Genomic DNA, 15,240 nt, shown 5'->3' with positions numbered 1-15,240 from the left:
CTTCCAACAACCTTGCACCTGCACTCTCCCATCTGTGCGTCTACCCTGCCAAGTGCTTCCATCCAGGCCCTGGACCCTTGGAAGTGGGCCTGAGGTGCTCTGCCAGCCTCTGTGGATCCAGCGTAATCACCTCATTTCTGCTGCACAGCACAACCCCTAGCAGAAGTGAAGCATCTTAACTCCTTCTTGGCTTGGACCCGTTGCAAATATCCGCATCGCTGCTGCAGCCCTTAACGCCTTTGGATGTGCTGCTGCGCGATGTGTGCTTGGCACAGACCCTGTCATCCCTCTTTGACAGCAGCCTCGACGACAATGCCGGAATCTGCACCACTGTCTTGCAGCTCTTGAGAACCGACACATTGCCCTGACTGCGCACCGCATCCTCAATGGCAGATTTCACATCACAAGCCCCATCGACAGGGTCCTCTGCGACTATGCAGGCTCTCACATTGCAGCCTCGCCACATCTCCGGAATCAACACATCACTTCAGCTGCTCAACGCATCTTCGACCTGGATCCTCACAGTGCTCCGGAAACCAGGATTTAAGGTACTGTGCTCAGTGGGCCTAACTGGGCCCCAGTAGCCAGCCTATGCTCCTTAGCAGTTGGCCTGAAATTGTAAAATTGTCCCAGTCTGGCACGACCAGATACCCACAGCTGCCTCTGTGCTTTTTGTCGCTTTTTTCAGGAAGTCTTTAAAATTGCATATCTCCGTTCTACTGATTGGATTTTTGTCATTTCGGTCTTGTTTTATTCATGAAAGAAAGTCCTATTTTTCTAACTTGGTGTGGTATCCTTTTATGTGATGTTATCACTTTATTACTGTTTGAAGTTTTGCATAAACTCTTTACACAGTGCCTCTAAGTTAAGCCTGACTGCTCTGTGCCAAGCTACCAGGTTAATGTGGGGTTTGCTTGTGCCTTACCCTAACAAGAATTTTGGTTGCGGCTTGACCAGAGCTCACACCCCAGTCAACCAGTAACCCAGTTTCTTACAATCACAAACAGTAATTTATGAAATACACAATTCAGTCCAAATATGGGCTTCACAAAGTAAAAGGTGCTTCATAAGTACATAGTGATAGGGATTCAGCACCGTGCTTGGCTGAATAAAACAGTGCAGACAGTTGTGAACATAAATTTGCAATGCTTGCCAGTGTCTTAGAGAGGACAATGATTCAAATGGGGCATATACTGATTTGCTCTTTATAGAAAGCCTTGTACACGTAGACTGAGACAGTCCAGGCTACAAGGTATGTCAACTGTTTTTACCCAATGCACTTATTTGGTTGTTGTCCTCATCAGGACATTGTAAGGGGACATTTGTAATGTAGCAACCCTAGAGGACAAAAATTAAGAATGAGGTTATGGGAGGAATTAACATGTTTGAGAATGAGGTCCAGAGAAATACCCAGAATCTCAGGGATATCGGGTAACATCTTCTTGTTCACACAATCGTTTGGTCCCTGCAGTGAGCAAAAAGGCAGCTCTGATTCAAAATCCTGAACAAAGTGACCCTACTATGTTTGATGATGGCACTTGAAAGTCTAAATCTAATGGTTTTCTGACTTTCTGGGAATATGCAGCCAAACCATGTCTACTTTTGTTTATTGGCTAAAGGATGTTTGGATGATAAATTGACGAATCCTTGGAACAATTCAAGATCATCTGAGCACTGACCTGTAAGAAACAAGTTACTTACCTGTACACTATGGTTCTCCAGTATTGATAGCTTTCATAGATTCACATGCTTGAATCTTCCCCGTCATCATGGTGGGAGTTCTACTATAACAGTAATAAAAGCAGGGCTAAGACTTACGCATTAAGAATCACATTGAAAATAATAGACATTGTGAGCTGATTTACATTGTTTTAATGCAACCAAACTCCAGCCAATCAGAGTAGAGACCTTGAAGCACTCATCCCCTGCAGATTCACCAGACCTCGGAATTTGAGCAGAAGTGCAAATAAAGGAGAGTAGGAGGTATTAAGAGTGGTGGGCTTCAAATGGGAGGAGGAAGGGTCGCATGTGACTCTGAAAGGTATTACTACTGGAGAACCACAGTGTACAGGTAAGTAACTTGTTTCTTCTCCAGCATCGAATCTTTCAAAAATTCACATGCTTGAATCAGACTAGTAAGCAGTATCAAAGTAAACAAGGCATTTGGCAAGGCAGACCACCCCACCATCAAAAACACAGCATGAGAGTGTCCAAGACAACATCAAAACCGAACTCACTTGCATGAATTCAAACATTAAGATTGACAAACATCACAGAACAGGAATGGTGTATACACATGTAAATGCAACTATAAAATTATATGCAAATACAATTTCTGTACCTTAATGAAATAGGTGACGTAATACTGCCGGCCCGACAGGGGTACCCGCCTTTCTCTAAGAATCCAGACAGTAATGCTTTGTTAAAGTGTGGATATTAGTCCACATCGCCGCCCTACAAATGTCTGGTAACAAAACTCTGACAAACAATGCTGAAGATGCAGTGATCTTTCTTTTAGAATGTGCTTTAACCTTTGCAGTCAGTGGTTTCCCTGCTTTGTAATGTCAAAAGGTTATGGCTGCAGAAAGCCAGCAGGCAATACTGGTCCGTGATAAAGTGTGACCACATTTCTCGGTGAAGCGAATAAAATCAGAAGTTGATCCGATTTTATAAAAGTTTTTGGACTGTCTGTAAAATTTTAAATATTGTCTGACATCCAGAGAAATATAGGGCTCTCTCCACTGTGGACAAAGGATTTCTGAAGAATGTGATTAAGTAAGTTGGTACTTTTTGAATGCCCTAAGGATTAGTTTCTAACATGACTGTCATCTTGTAATTGTAAGTTAGTTTAATTAATTGTCAAGGTTTGAATCTCACTTATCTGACTCGCAGAAGCGAGATCCAATAAAGTAGCTGGTTTCCATGAAACATATTTTATGTCTGTAAAGGCTCAAACAGACTTCTCATGAGCTGTAACAAAACTATATTGAGTTGCCATGCCACTGAGGGAGTTTTTAAAGGAGGATAAGTCTAAAGAAACCTCTCATGACTCCTTAATTACTCTGTTGGTAGAGTGCCCCCTTTTGCTACCAAGATTTAGAAACAGCTGCTAGATTGTCTCTTATGAAGGAATGTGCTAGACCTGATTTTGCTAAATAGAGCAAATAATGGAGTGTTTGCTCTGAAGGGGATGAGAGTGGATGCAGATTTAGTGACACACCACTAATAAAATGTCTTACATTTTGCCTTATAACATTTCCTTGTGATGACTGCACAAGAGTGCTGTAGAAATGTCCTGCAATCATCCAGCAACTTCAGTGACCCAGATTCATTGTCATAAGGAGCCAAGCTGACAAGCTGAGCAAACATATCTGTGGGTGAACAACTTCACCTTTGTTCATGTAGGCTTGAATTGAATGTACAGACACTTTGATAGAGAAGCTCTGTGACCCCTTATTGCCTGGGCATGCTGGAGCTATCAGAATGAGGCAGCATGCTTCTTGTTTCATTTTTCAAAAGACCTCTGGAATTAGTGGAAAAGGAGGGAAAGTGTAAGCCAACATTGCTGTCTAAGCTAGTTGAAATGCATTTCCCCAAGACCTTCTCTGTAGAAACCTGCTTGCATACATCTGACATTTTTTGTTCTGAAAATTGGTAAAGAGATCAAAGTTTCGGTTCCCCCATTGATGGATAACTTGGAGCAGTTGATGCTGATTCAGTTTGTGGCACTGTTTCGCAGTCCTGCACAGGGAATCTGCCCATTTGTTCTCCACTACAGGAACGTGGTCTAGTCGTAGAGAAATATTGTGTGCAATTAACCATTCCCTACTTTGCCGGGCCTAAGAAGACAAGACCTTTGTTCTCATTCCTTCTTGCTTGGTGAGATAAAACATGGTTGTGGTATTGCCTGTTCTTGTCAATACTGATGAATTGCGGAGGCTGGGAAGAAAAGACTAAAAGCCTGGGAATACTGTCTTCATTTCCGAGCAGACCATTTTCCATGAATTTCTAGCTCCTGTAAATGAGCTCCCCAGCCGTCTAGGGAAGCATCCGTTGTTGTTATTATTTGGGGCTATACACAGGGATGAACGGTAGGCCCTGCAATATATTTACTCTTTCTTCCCACCAAGCCATCACTATCTTCTTAGCGGGAGTAATTGATATTGTATCTTTAAAGGTTCCCTGACATTGAACCCATTGTGCATCTAGTTACTCTTGTGAAGGTTGTATGCTAAGACAACAGTTGGGGATTAACGGGATGCAAGATGACATCATTCCCATCATGGACTTGAACTTCCAGATAAAAGTGAACTATTTTCTTGAGAGGGAAGCAGCTATTTTCTTTAGGTGCTGAATCCTTTCCCCAGTTGGATATGCCTTTGAGATATTCGTATCCAGAATATTCTCCAGTAAAAAGGCCGACCTGGATGGAGTTAGGGATGACTTTTCCCTTTTCAGCTTGAGACCTAATGTTTTGAACAGCCACAGACAGACACACATAGATCTTTGTGCACATGGGAACGTGGGGCCCTTTATAAGCCAGTCACCCAGGTAGAGGAACACATGGTGTCTGTTTCTTTTCAAGAAAGCTGCCACTGGGGCCATGCATTTTATGAAAACCTTGGGAGCTGAACACAGTCCGAAGAATGCACTTCGAATTGGTAATGGCATCCTGCCACCTCAAACCTCACAAATTCCTAATGCCTCACATGTATGTGGATATATAATTACGCATCTAGGAGATCCTAAGATGTCATATAATCTCCTGTATTACAGAGTTGAAGGATTTTCTGTAAGGATAGCATTGTGAAAGGTTGTTTCTTTATATATTTAAGTCTCAAATCCATCACTTGTCTTCATGTTCTATACTTCTTATTGATGTGGAAAAAATTGGAATTTAAACCCTTGTTGCTGTGTATTACCCTAACCTCCTCTATTGCATCCTTGAAGAAGAGCAATCAAATCTATTGCTTTAGGAGAGACAGATTACGATGAGATGTCCTGCGAGGCAGATGATTGGGAATCTTTTGAACAAATTTCAGGGTGTGACCATGTTGTTACATCTAACACCCATTTGTCGGAAGAGTTGCTCTTCCACTGATTGTAAAATTTGAAAAGGTGATTTCCTAATTACAATCAATGAGGAACTGAGGTGACTAGTGTCCGCACAGTGTAATTGGCGCCTAGGGGCATCCTGGGATTTTCCTCCAGCCTGAGGGCCTCTATGTGCAAGCTATTGTGGATACAATGAGGCTGAAATAGCCCTATTTTGTTGTTTGGATGAATATTGCAAACAATACCCTTGTTGAGAATGTCTGGTATCTGCTTTGGTGGTAAGGTGCTCTGGACTTAAACTGCCCTCTCCCTCCTCAAAATGGCTGGAAATGTCATCAACCAACCTTGGTGACGCAGGGCTGCTGCACATGCCATCTGACGAAAGGTTTTTGAGAGATCCATTGCAGCATTTATCATTTCTGAGGAAGCCCTCACCCTCCTGAAGAATCACCTTTGCCTCATTCTTTTTATCCTCCTGTAAATATTCTAGGAGTGCAGAGATGCCAGACCACATTTGATAGCCCTATCTCCCTAATATGGCCAGTGCATTGGAAATCTTGATGGAACTTGCTGCCATAGTGGAGGAGTGTTTACCAATATTGTCCAACCGCCTACCCTCCTTATCCGGAGGGGCAGTGCAAGGAGCAGAAGGGTTCTTGGACCACCTTTGGTCTGCCTGCATGATGACAGAGTTAGCTTGCAGATAATCAATTAAACATATAGACAAGTTGTCTGGTGATTTTATACTTTTTGTCCAGCCGGGTGACAACAGCTGCCACTGAAGCCGGGGTCTTCAATATGGCTTACGGTGAGGGTGTAAGCAGTAAAGACATTCCTTGTGGAGATCTTCAGTTGGTTTCCCACAAGATTTGCAAGGCCTGAACAAAATCTTTTTAGATGCCTCTCACATGTTGATAACTAGAAAAATAACCCAAAATACTGTACCATTGGGTTTTAATACATTTAGCAATGATGGTTAATTGTTTTTTTTTAATTTCACCTTTTTTATTACAAGCATATGGCTTGCACGTTAAGGCAGTGACATTTCTTTTTCTCTTTATTTTTGTGTGACATATGCTTGCAATTAAAAAATATGCAACCATATAACTAGCTTGCCGATAACAGAACCTATTGGCCTTGCCAGTGCTTTTTACCAGATTTGTTTGGGAAAACATTCAAGTCCTCCTAGACCTCACTGCAGCTGTGCCTGATCTCATAAGAGAGATACAGTGGGTTCTCTATTCTCATTCAACACAAAGCAGTTCTAGTTTTGGGTGATGCCCAAGGGCTTGACATTTCTAGCCTCAATCAAATTAAATCAACATGAACACTTGAAGTGTTTGTTTTCCACTGTTTGCAAAAACGAAATGCAGCTTTTTCTGTTGCAGAGAATGTTCTTGGACGACTCTCTAGCAGTTAACCACTAACTAATCTGCTTTGAATTTCCTTTGGCTTACTCCTGTTGCCCTATGCCCTTTAACCCTCGGGTTTGGTAAGCTGAAGATGTGCCCGTGTTGTTGCAGAAGAACAGTGTAATCCGAGATTGTGCTACCTCATCCCTTCATTGAAGATTGCTAGAATGCAGGCCCTGCTCCTTCAGTTCAAGGCACAGTGTTACATTCAGTTGTCAAAAGACTGAATCTGAATTCCTAGCTTCTGCAGTTTTAAAGTGTAGTCACTCGGGTCTCCCAGACCAAATTTGTGAGTCATTGAACCTCAGTAATTTTACTAAGACTGCACGTTCTGGCAGATGGTTCGTTTCTTGTGCAGTGCAGCTCCAGTACTTAGTAAAACCAAAAAAGAGGCTGGAAATTCCCCCTGCCTGTGGGGTTGACATTCGTTTGTTTTCAGAAGTGCAATCTTGATAACTTGCTTCAGTTCGAAAGGGACGGTTGCAGAGGTGAACAATACACTAAGTGGCTGTCAAATCAAACTACAAACCTGGTGTGTTTCTGGTACTGGGCTGGAGGGCAGGGATCCCTATTTCCCATAATTACAAAAACATAGTTTACTACCAAGGAGTTTGGGGGGTATACCGTATGTTATAAAAGCCAATTTGAAACAATGTTACTTATTTTATTTTTAATGTAACGTTCTTGGAGAACCTTCATTTTTATGCAGAACTGGTACAGCAGAGGGATACTTGGCTGGGATTTGTGTTTCGATAAGCACATCAATTCAGAGCTTTTATGTGAAGGTTCTTGTAGCTCTGAAATAGGATTATTTAGCACATTTTCCCAGTACTATGTGTGTAAGCACAATAATAACTGAATCGGGTGCTTACTTTTGTCTGCTTTCCTCCTTTGAACCGTTGTGTTCAGCTAGTCTGAAATTGCTTTCTTTGAATGCATGTTTTCTAGTGACAATATATTCCTTTAAATCACAAGTCGCGTACTGTATGTGCTGGTCCTCCTGAAACATCTGTATCAGAATTCTCAATCTAAAGTAGCTATAAGGACGGATTAATGCAAAATATGCATATTGAGTTTTTCATACTCTCGCCCCCGCCTTTAGAATGGGAAACCGATTCACACATCGGACTTTGAAGGATCATGGCATCTAGAAATCACATTCAAGTGAATTCTGGCTACCATGGGACCTGTAAGTGTACTGCTGCTTCAAAGCTGGCACATCCAGATGAATGGTTTAATGCATTAAACAGTTACTAAATGGCTAAGAAAGCTAAGTGTTGCTCGGGCAGCCCAACTCTGCATTCAGATGCAAGGGAGGAGGCACAATGTAGACATGTAGTTTTGCAGTAGGTTCTGGCTGTAGATCTTTACCATTGTATTATCTAGATCTGTAACCACTCCAGCACTGCTCCGATTGTGTGTTAATGCTATAGTAGTCTTCAAAAAGGAGTCTGCCGCAAAGTTTTCATTGGAAGAGTGAGCTACCTATGGCTGCATTTCTCTGCTGGGTACTGTTTCTTTATAATGGTTTTTATTCTCCTTCCACTATAAAGGTATTCACATTTTGACTTACACTTTTGATGTGTTCTGACTAATGTTGTGTGAGAAATTAGTTCACAATTGACAGCAGGACACAGGTGGTGCCATTGACATAAATAGTTGCTCTCCATTGCCATTGATGGTGTTGGTTGCAGATCTTGATGTCCGGACTGATTTAGCTCTTCTCTTGTGTTTTCCCTGGATGTAGTAGACATCTAACGTAACCCTGTTATCTCCCATACCAGCAGGTGAGCCAGGATCTGAACCGGCAGCTGCTTCAGGATGGGTACCACCTCGATGAAATTCCAGATGATGAGGACCTGGACCTCATACCCCCGAAGCCGGCAGCAGCTTTTTCTTGCTCCTGTTGCAATGGGGAAAATGGCTCCTGCACAGTCCAATAGAGAACAGAAGTGAAGCGGAAGACTGTTTTATGGGTCACCAGCATGAACAGATGAAATGGATATCTTGACATGCACAGTCTAACTGTTCTCTTTCACGATGCCCAAGGTTTTGAAAACTTGCAGGCAACCAAAGATAAAACAGTTGTTACAAAGGAGACGAGGTTATGAAAACACAACTTATCTTTTTTGATTGGATGTACCTTTCTTTTTAAAGCAGAACCTTTGGGGCTGAGGTAGTACCCAAAGCTGAACAAGCTAAGACACTAGAATAATGGGGCCAATGGCCCGGAGTTGCTGCATAGGAAGTGGGTGACGCAAGCAGGTGCTAAGCTCCCAATCAATATCTTGTTTCTCTCAAGACTACAAGGCAGCAGAATCCTCAGTGCATAATCACCCCAACTTTGGAGAATTGTGAGACTGCGCCAGGAGAAGCAGTGGGAAATCACGCACTAGACTGGTAACAAGACGTGCCTTCTGATCCGTGCGCTGTTGCTGTTCACTTTGAAAGAGTGGTTGATGTCGATGCTCCGAGAGGAGGAGGACCGTATCCATTTGGAGAAATACTTCTGCCTAAATTAGCCCTTCCTTTTTGTTGCACATTTATAGCTTCTATCCAACTAGCCTTCCATTTCATGAACTGGGGATTGTTTCAAGAATTACCTATGCTCAACATTAAGCAAGATTTATGAGTTTCTTGTGCAGATGTCTGCACCGAGCATTGAGTCCGTGACACTAAAGACCAATCCATAGAATTATTAATTTCTGTCCGGTTTTTGCACACCTGCACCCTATGCCTTGTGATGCTGAAATTGTCATCATGCAAACACTAGGTTTCAGGAGGCCTACACCAATATATCACAGCATTCCCTCCATGAGCATCCTAACTAGCACTTCATCAGTTCATTTTGGTGTTTGCACTACATTAACATGGTCACTAACGTTGGTCCTCACTTTTTAATACCTAAGCAGCCCATTGGTAGGCTATGCACTCGTAGGCTATCTCTAGGGCCTCTTTGGGAACCTCACTTGAAATCCGGAGTTTGTGTGTATGCGTTTTCTTTAAATCTCTGGTTTATTTTGAAATATAATTGTGCAGAGGAGTGGTTTATAGTACATCTCACTCTTTAAGACACAAAAACACTACATCTCCACAGCCCTTGAGACATCCATTCACTCATTGGTTGGGCGAAGAACTGGACCAAATTTCCTACAGAAAGTGTTCTTTCTACACTAAACCTACTGCTTCAGCTTCCACTGGAAGAAGTCTTTTTTTCCTGTCTTATGTAAGGCTGCTTAATTTCCCCCAGTTTTATTTGGCGGAATCTGGAGTATTGTGCATTTTTACTGTTTTGTCTATGGCTGCATCTCCCTAATTTCTGTTACAGTGATTTTACATTACTAAACCCTCTAACAAATAATCTGGGGCCAGATGTAGCAAACAGTTTGCGAGTCGCAAACGGCGAAAATCGCCATTTGCGAGTCGCAAACGTGTGTTTGCTATGCTGAAATGCATTTTCCGACTCGCAAAATGCATTTCAGAGTCGCAAATAGGAAGGGGTGTTCCCTTCCTATTTGCGAGTCGCAGTGGTATGCAACTCCATTTGCGACCGCGTACGCAGTCGCAAATGGAGTCGCAGTTACCATCCACTTGAAGTGGATGGTAACCCACTCGCAAATGGGAAGGGGTCCCCATGGGACCCCCAAATTATTTTTTCAGAGCAGGTAGTGGTCCTGAAAAAATCCGAAACAAAAGGTTTCGTTTTTTTTTTTCTAAGTGCAGCTCGTTTTCCTTTAAGGAAAACGGGCTACACTTGAAAAAAAAAAAAAAAACCTGCTTTATTTAAAAGCAGTCACAGACATGGAGGTCTGCTGACTACAGCAGGCCTCCATACCTGTGAGTGCCCAGGGTCACTATGGGGGCGCAAATTGCGACCCACCTCATTAATATTAATGAGGTGGGTCTTTGCGACCCCATAGCGACTCGCAGACGGTGTCTGAGACACCGTTCTGCATAGCAAATTGCGAGTTGCAGTTTGCGAGTCGCTCGGACTCGCAAATTGCAAGTCGCAATTTGCCAACTTCCTACATCTGGCCCCTGGTCTGCTGAAATTCATACGTGCTATTGGTTTATCTCGGTTAGTTGGTGGCTAATGCTTGTCTATTTATCTTTTTTTTTATTATATAGCCGAGCCATAAAAGAAAGTGTTTGAGTAGTAATGGTGGCTAAGTCAGACACATACTGTTGATTGATGGATTGCTCATATTTAGATATTAAATGGTTATTTTCCCTTATTATATTGCCCATAGGCAGATAGTGGGTGTGATCAGTCTCTGCTTTTGATGGCCTGCCCTTTACAACACTTCTAGGTCAAGAGCAGATTGAGCATCTTTTACATACCTGGCTTGTCAGATCCTTCAGATGTTGATTATTTGCCCGCCTCCATGTGGCAACGCTCACCTGGCCGCGGCTAATGTCTGGCACCCATGCCTCAGCCCTGGGCACTCTCGCAAGTTCTCTCTGTCTCAATGCCGATTGATGTCCTACACCACACCAGTTGCACCCCAAGTACTGCATGTTTTTTCTGGTTATTTCATTTGTTGACTCATATAATTTTTTACACCCAACATGCAGTATTCCTGACCCCCTGGAGGGAGAATGGTGGCCACGATGGTTCAGTCAGAATTGTGGGAACATCCTGGATATCACCTGTCCCTGGAAACTGAGGTGGATTCATTGATATGAATGGAAGAAGTAGGGCAGCCATGGCAAAGATTGTATGCCTGACTGGCTGAGATCACCACACATGATAAACCTACAGAAGCATGTTTGATGCTAATGTAAGGCGGGCAGTAGCTTGGAATATGTAGTTTTTGGCCATGCCCCAATGCACATGAGGGAAATGCCCTCTCATGATAGTGCTGGCGCACCCGTGCACCAGCGCTATCAATAAATAAAGAAGTGGCCGCACAAGTGTCGGCGGCCCCTTCTGTAATCCGAAAGGCATACACCATTTGCAGGGCACAATGTTTAATACCGCCCCAGATGCAAAATCTTTTGCTTGTGATTAGTATTTCACTTTTGAACCCATTCACTCATCCAGACCGTGAATACCACTTAACATCAAAATCTACCAATCCTGTACCACCACACTAGACTCCTTCACATTTTTAAAAGTAGAAGTAAGCGAGTCCCTGACTGTTCGAGCCAGATGCCTGGATCTCGCTCTGCCGGAAGGCCTCTTGGACCATTGAGCCCAAAACGAGCCGAGCTTTCATGTAGCTTTTGGCTGTCAGAAAAAACATTAACTTTTGGTGTAAAACAGGAGGGAGAAAAAGACACCCATCCAGTGGCTTGATCGCACAATGTGAAACCACATTCTTTCCCACAAATTCCTATTGCATATGATCCCAAACTTGGTTTAACTTTGAATATTAGACAGCAGATCAGTCTGCTACTAGAGAATGTCTAGGATAGATTATTATTATTATTCAGCAAACACCCTTAAGTCATGAATCCTGGTACAGTCACCATTGATCAGAAACCTTTACTTCCTCGTTGGGACACCCTAAAAAATTTATTAATTCTAATCTATGGATTCTTGGCCTCTTGCAAGGATTTCAGTTCAGTGCTGGAGACAACTTGGCGTAAATATATGTTAAGCAAGTGATTTCACTCACACCACAGAGCCTTTATTACATTGAGTTTCTGACTAAATGAGGGTGCACAATGTCTTTTGTAAATGGAGTCGAGGTTACTCTGTTAGATAAATAGGTTGTACTGTTTTATGATATACATGATAGACAATATGAGCAGTCTTAACATTAGGTAACTATGCTGCTGTTTGCTAAGCACCTTAAAGGTGCAGCAAAATATGGAGTCCTGCTTTATTAACTTGGAACATAGAACCTTTAGTGTCCCAGCATTCATCCAGAAAGGTTTGGCCTGTGCCTCGCAAGCAAGACTTGCACTTTGCTTAACAATTATGGCTATTAAACATAATTTGTTCTATTTTATTCTTACTTCATTTGACCCAAGATTTCCAGTGTCTTTCAGCTCTGGCCACAACTTAGTGCCGGATTTTCAGTGAGTTTGGATGTATGTGGAACACCTGATTCTGTCTGTGTATATGGAAGCAAGGTCACCTCTATAGGGGCCCATATTCAATGGTGACATTATCCTGTGCTTCTGCTTGGAATTATAGAAAAATCCCCAGGGACTGTTCCCTGTTGGAAGTCTGTATACCCATAATTTGGAGTGGCCACCTCTATTGTGTGGTGTGGTGTGCTGTAAACCCTTCTGAAAAGCATGCACAAAAAACAGAAGTGCACAACGGCGTGGCAATGCCTTTGTGCTTCACAGTAGAGCAAATGTTTTCCATGCTGTTTACTCACCATATTATTGCTCATAGATGGTGCAAGGTTGCATGCAAGTCTATCCGGAAGTGTGAGGCCATATAAGTTGAGGAAAATGATTTTAAACATACCATGGTGTTAAGGTCATCGTGTCCTCTAACACACAGAGCGAGTCTGTAGGAAATCGTGGCTTGGGACATGTTGGAAAACAACCTGACATGATCAAGGTGGTGCTCATGTTCAGCCCTCATGCTGTACTTTGGTACTAGAAATCTTGCACTGTTTAATACATACACGGAGCATAGTTTCTGCATGTAGTTCCTATCAAGGTTGAGCCCAAACGTGGCATTCTTGTGGCCCATCGTTTACACTTTGTGACCACATTATAGGGTAAACCAGTGTACTTCGGTCACACTAGGCCCCTTCAATCTGTGGATCAGAAATGTGTTGCCTGAGCTTTCTGGTAGATGTGAACTGCTGGATAAATTCACCGGTTCTCATCACTATGGCATTCTGCTGTGGAACTGCATCTTCTATGGCAACACCATAAGATAGCATGGATCTTCCACCCTATTTTAGTGACATTAATAAAATGGTGGGGGGGTCACAAGCAATGAACATTACCTGATCCTCTCAGTAGCATTAATCAAAGGAAAATGTTATAAAAACGTACCCTGTAACTCAGTGGTAATAGCACACAGAACTGATTAGTGCTGTTGTCTGACAGCCTCCTAGCATTAGAAGGTTAAGTGATCACAATGAATAGTCTAGCATAAGGATGTCCAGTGTAGGTCCACACACATGATGGATTTCCAGGATAGTCATATACCATAAATGTACATACAAAGTAATAATGCAACTTATTTACATGTTACGAAGTCTGACAATGTAGATTGCATCTGGCTGATCTTGCGATGGACACCCTTTGCATAGTATGTTACATCAGGATCCTTTGAAACTCGCCCAGGATGGCTGCTTCAGAGTTTTATTGCACTCTGCGGAAAACAATCACAATATTTAAAGTTAGCTGTTTTTTATGTTCTTTGTTAAGCTGTTTGTCATATGTCATTCAGTCTGAAGAGAGACTGGATAGACACTGTGTGGAATTTTATGTTTTTAAGTAAATAAAGAAACTGATAAAACCAAAGGATCTTTTGTTTTCTTGCCTGATGAACTTCCCTTCAGGTACCAACCAGCCAGGGTGTCTGAAACGATCAGAGTATGGCATTTTTATTTTCAGGAGCCAATTTAAAGACATGTTCACAAATAATATAAAGGCTCATTTCTGCTTTATGTGCAGAAATTAATCTTCTAATTGACTAATTTTGAGATTGCTTTTATGTGGTGTTCATTGTATTTGTCATTAAATAACAATCACAAACGAGTTCAACCAAAAAAAAAGTTTGAAAAATAAATGTTGAAGCTAACGGTGATATAGCTGGTTTAGTTCACGATTGTAATGTTTTATTGCATGCAAACAAACACGTGTAACTTGTGTGTTCTAGGCCACGCGTAACTCATTTAGGTCCTTTTCAGCAAGAGGAATATAGAAGCTTAAACAGTTTACTTTCTGCAAATACAAGCAAAGTAAGGTGGACAAGAGACTTAGAAAACTTCAGTTGGCTATCCCGCTGATTTATATCAAGCTGCTAGCATATGGCCTTGATGACACCACCTGAAGACCTGCTTCCAGATTGACCAGATGGAGGACTGTAACAGTATTTCAACCACACTTCAGACCTGGTAAAGGGTGGCTGTTGCACCTCTAACCACAAAACAGAGAACTGTAACTCTAGTTTTTCTGATTGTCCTCCCAGTCTCATACAGTCAGTGTCACCCTAGGATATCCTATATCAATTCACTACCTGATCAGTCATCATCCAGGCGACAGCCATATAATGTATGAAAAGATCAGTAGAATCTTGCTGGCAACTAGAGTGCACAGATACAAGCTCTATACCTCTCCCAGATAGGATCAGACTGGTGTCATGAATGACTCGCCGAGACTGATGGGGATTAGGGGCAGCAACCCTTTAGCATACTAGTGACTCAGTCACCTACTAACAAGTTAGAAGCTGTCGGTCCAAACCTCCGGGGTCTCTAGCAGTACCTCACCCAAACCCTAATAAGTAAAGGTCATTTCTGGCAGCCCAGCACATGGACTCTGGAGACCTCGCAGGGAAGTTGTGGTGTAACAAATCTTACCACTTTTCTCTGGTTAGAAATAAGTCTCTTACACACACAGGCTATGAAGAAGATGCAGAACAGTTCTCAATATATTCAGTGAAAAGATTGCAATCTACGATAAAATGCATTTGCTGCAATGATTATGACAATGAGAAATTACAGAAGCAGAATATATGAAAACCCCAACATAGTGCAATAAACATGAAATATTCAATTCCTAGTAATAAGGCCTAAAGCAAAAGCTGGGCATGATAAGCCAAATCTGCCAGTACAGTGTCCATGAGAAGCAC

At 42.3% G+C, this 15,240-nt stretch overlaps 1 protein-coding gene across 1 annotated transcript in view; it reads left to right on the top strand.

Moving 5' to 3' along the window:
* The window catches only part of FAM219B (family with sequence similarity 219 member B), a 104,385-nt gene extending 90,475 nt beyond the window's left edge, over positions 1–13,910 (top strand). Inside the window, exon 6 of the mRNA XM_069222147.1 lies at positions 8,252–13,910. Coding sequence (XP_069078248.1) covers positions 8,252–8,410 — 159 coding nt within the window. The 3' untranslated portion in view covers positions 8,411–13,910. The remainder of the gene's footprint in view (positions 1–8,251) is intronic.
* Positions 13,911–15,240: the final 1,330 nt, after the last annotated feature.

This window comes from Pleurodeles waltl, chromosome 3_1 (assembly GCF_031143425.1).
Source record: "Pleurodeles waltl isolate 20211129_DDA chromosome 3_1, aPleWal1.hap1.20221129, whole genome shotgun sequence".
In the NCBI taxonomy this organism is placed as follows: Eukaryota; Metazoa; Chordata; class Amphibia; order Caudata; family Salamandridae; genus Pleurodeles; species Pleurodeles waltl.
Note: the sequence above shows the minus strand (reverse complement) of the source record. Positions and strands in the feature narration are given on the sequence as shown.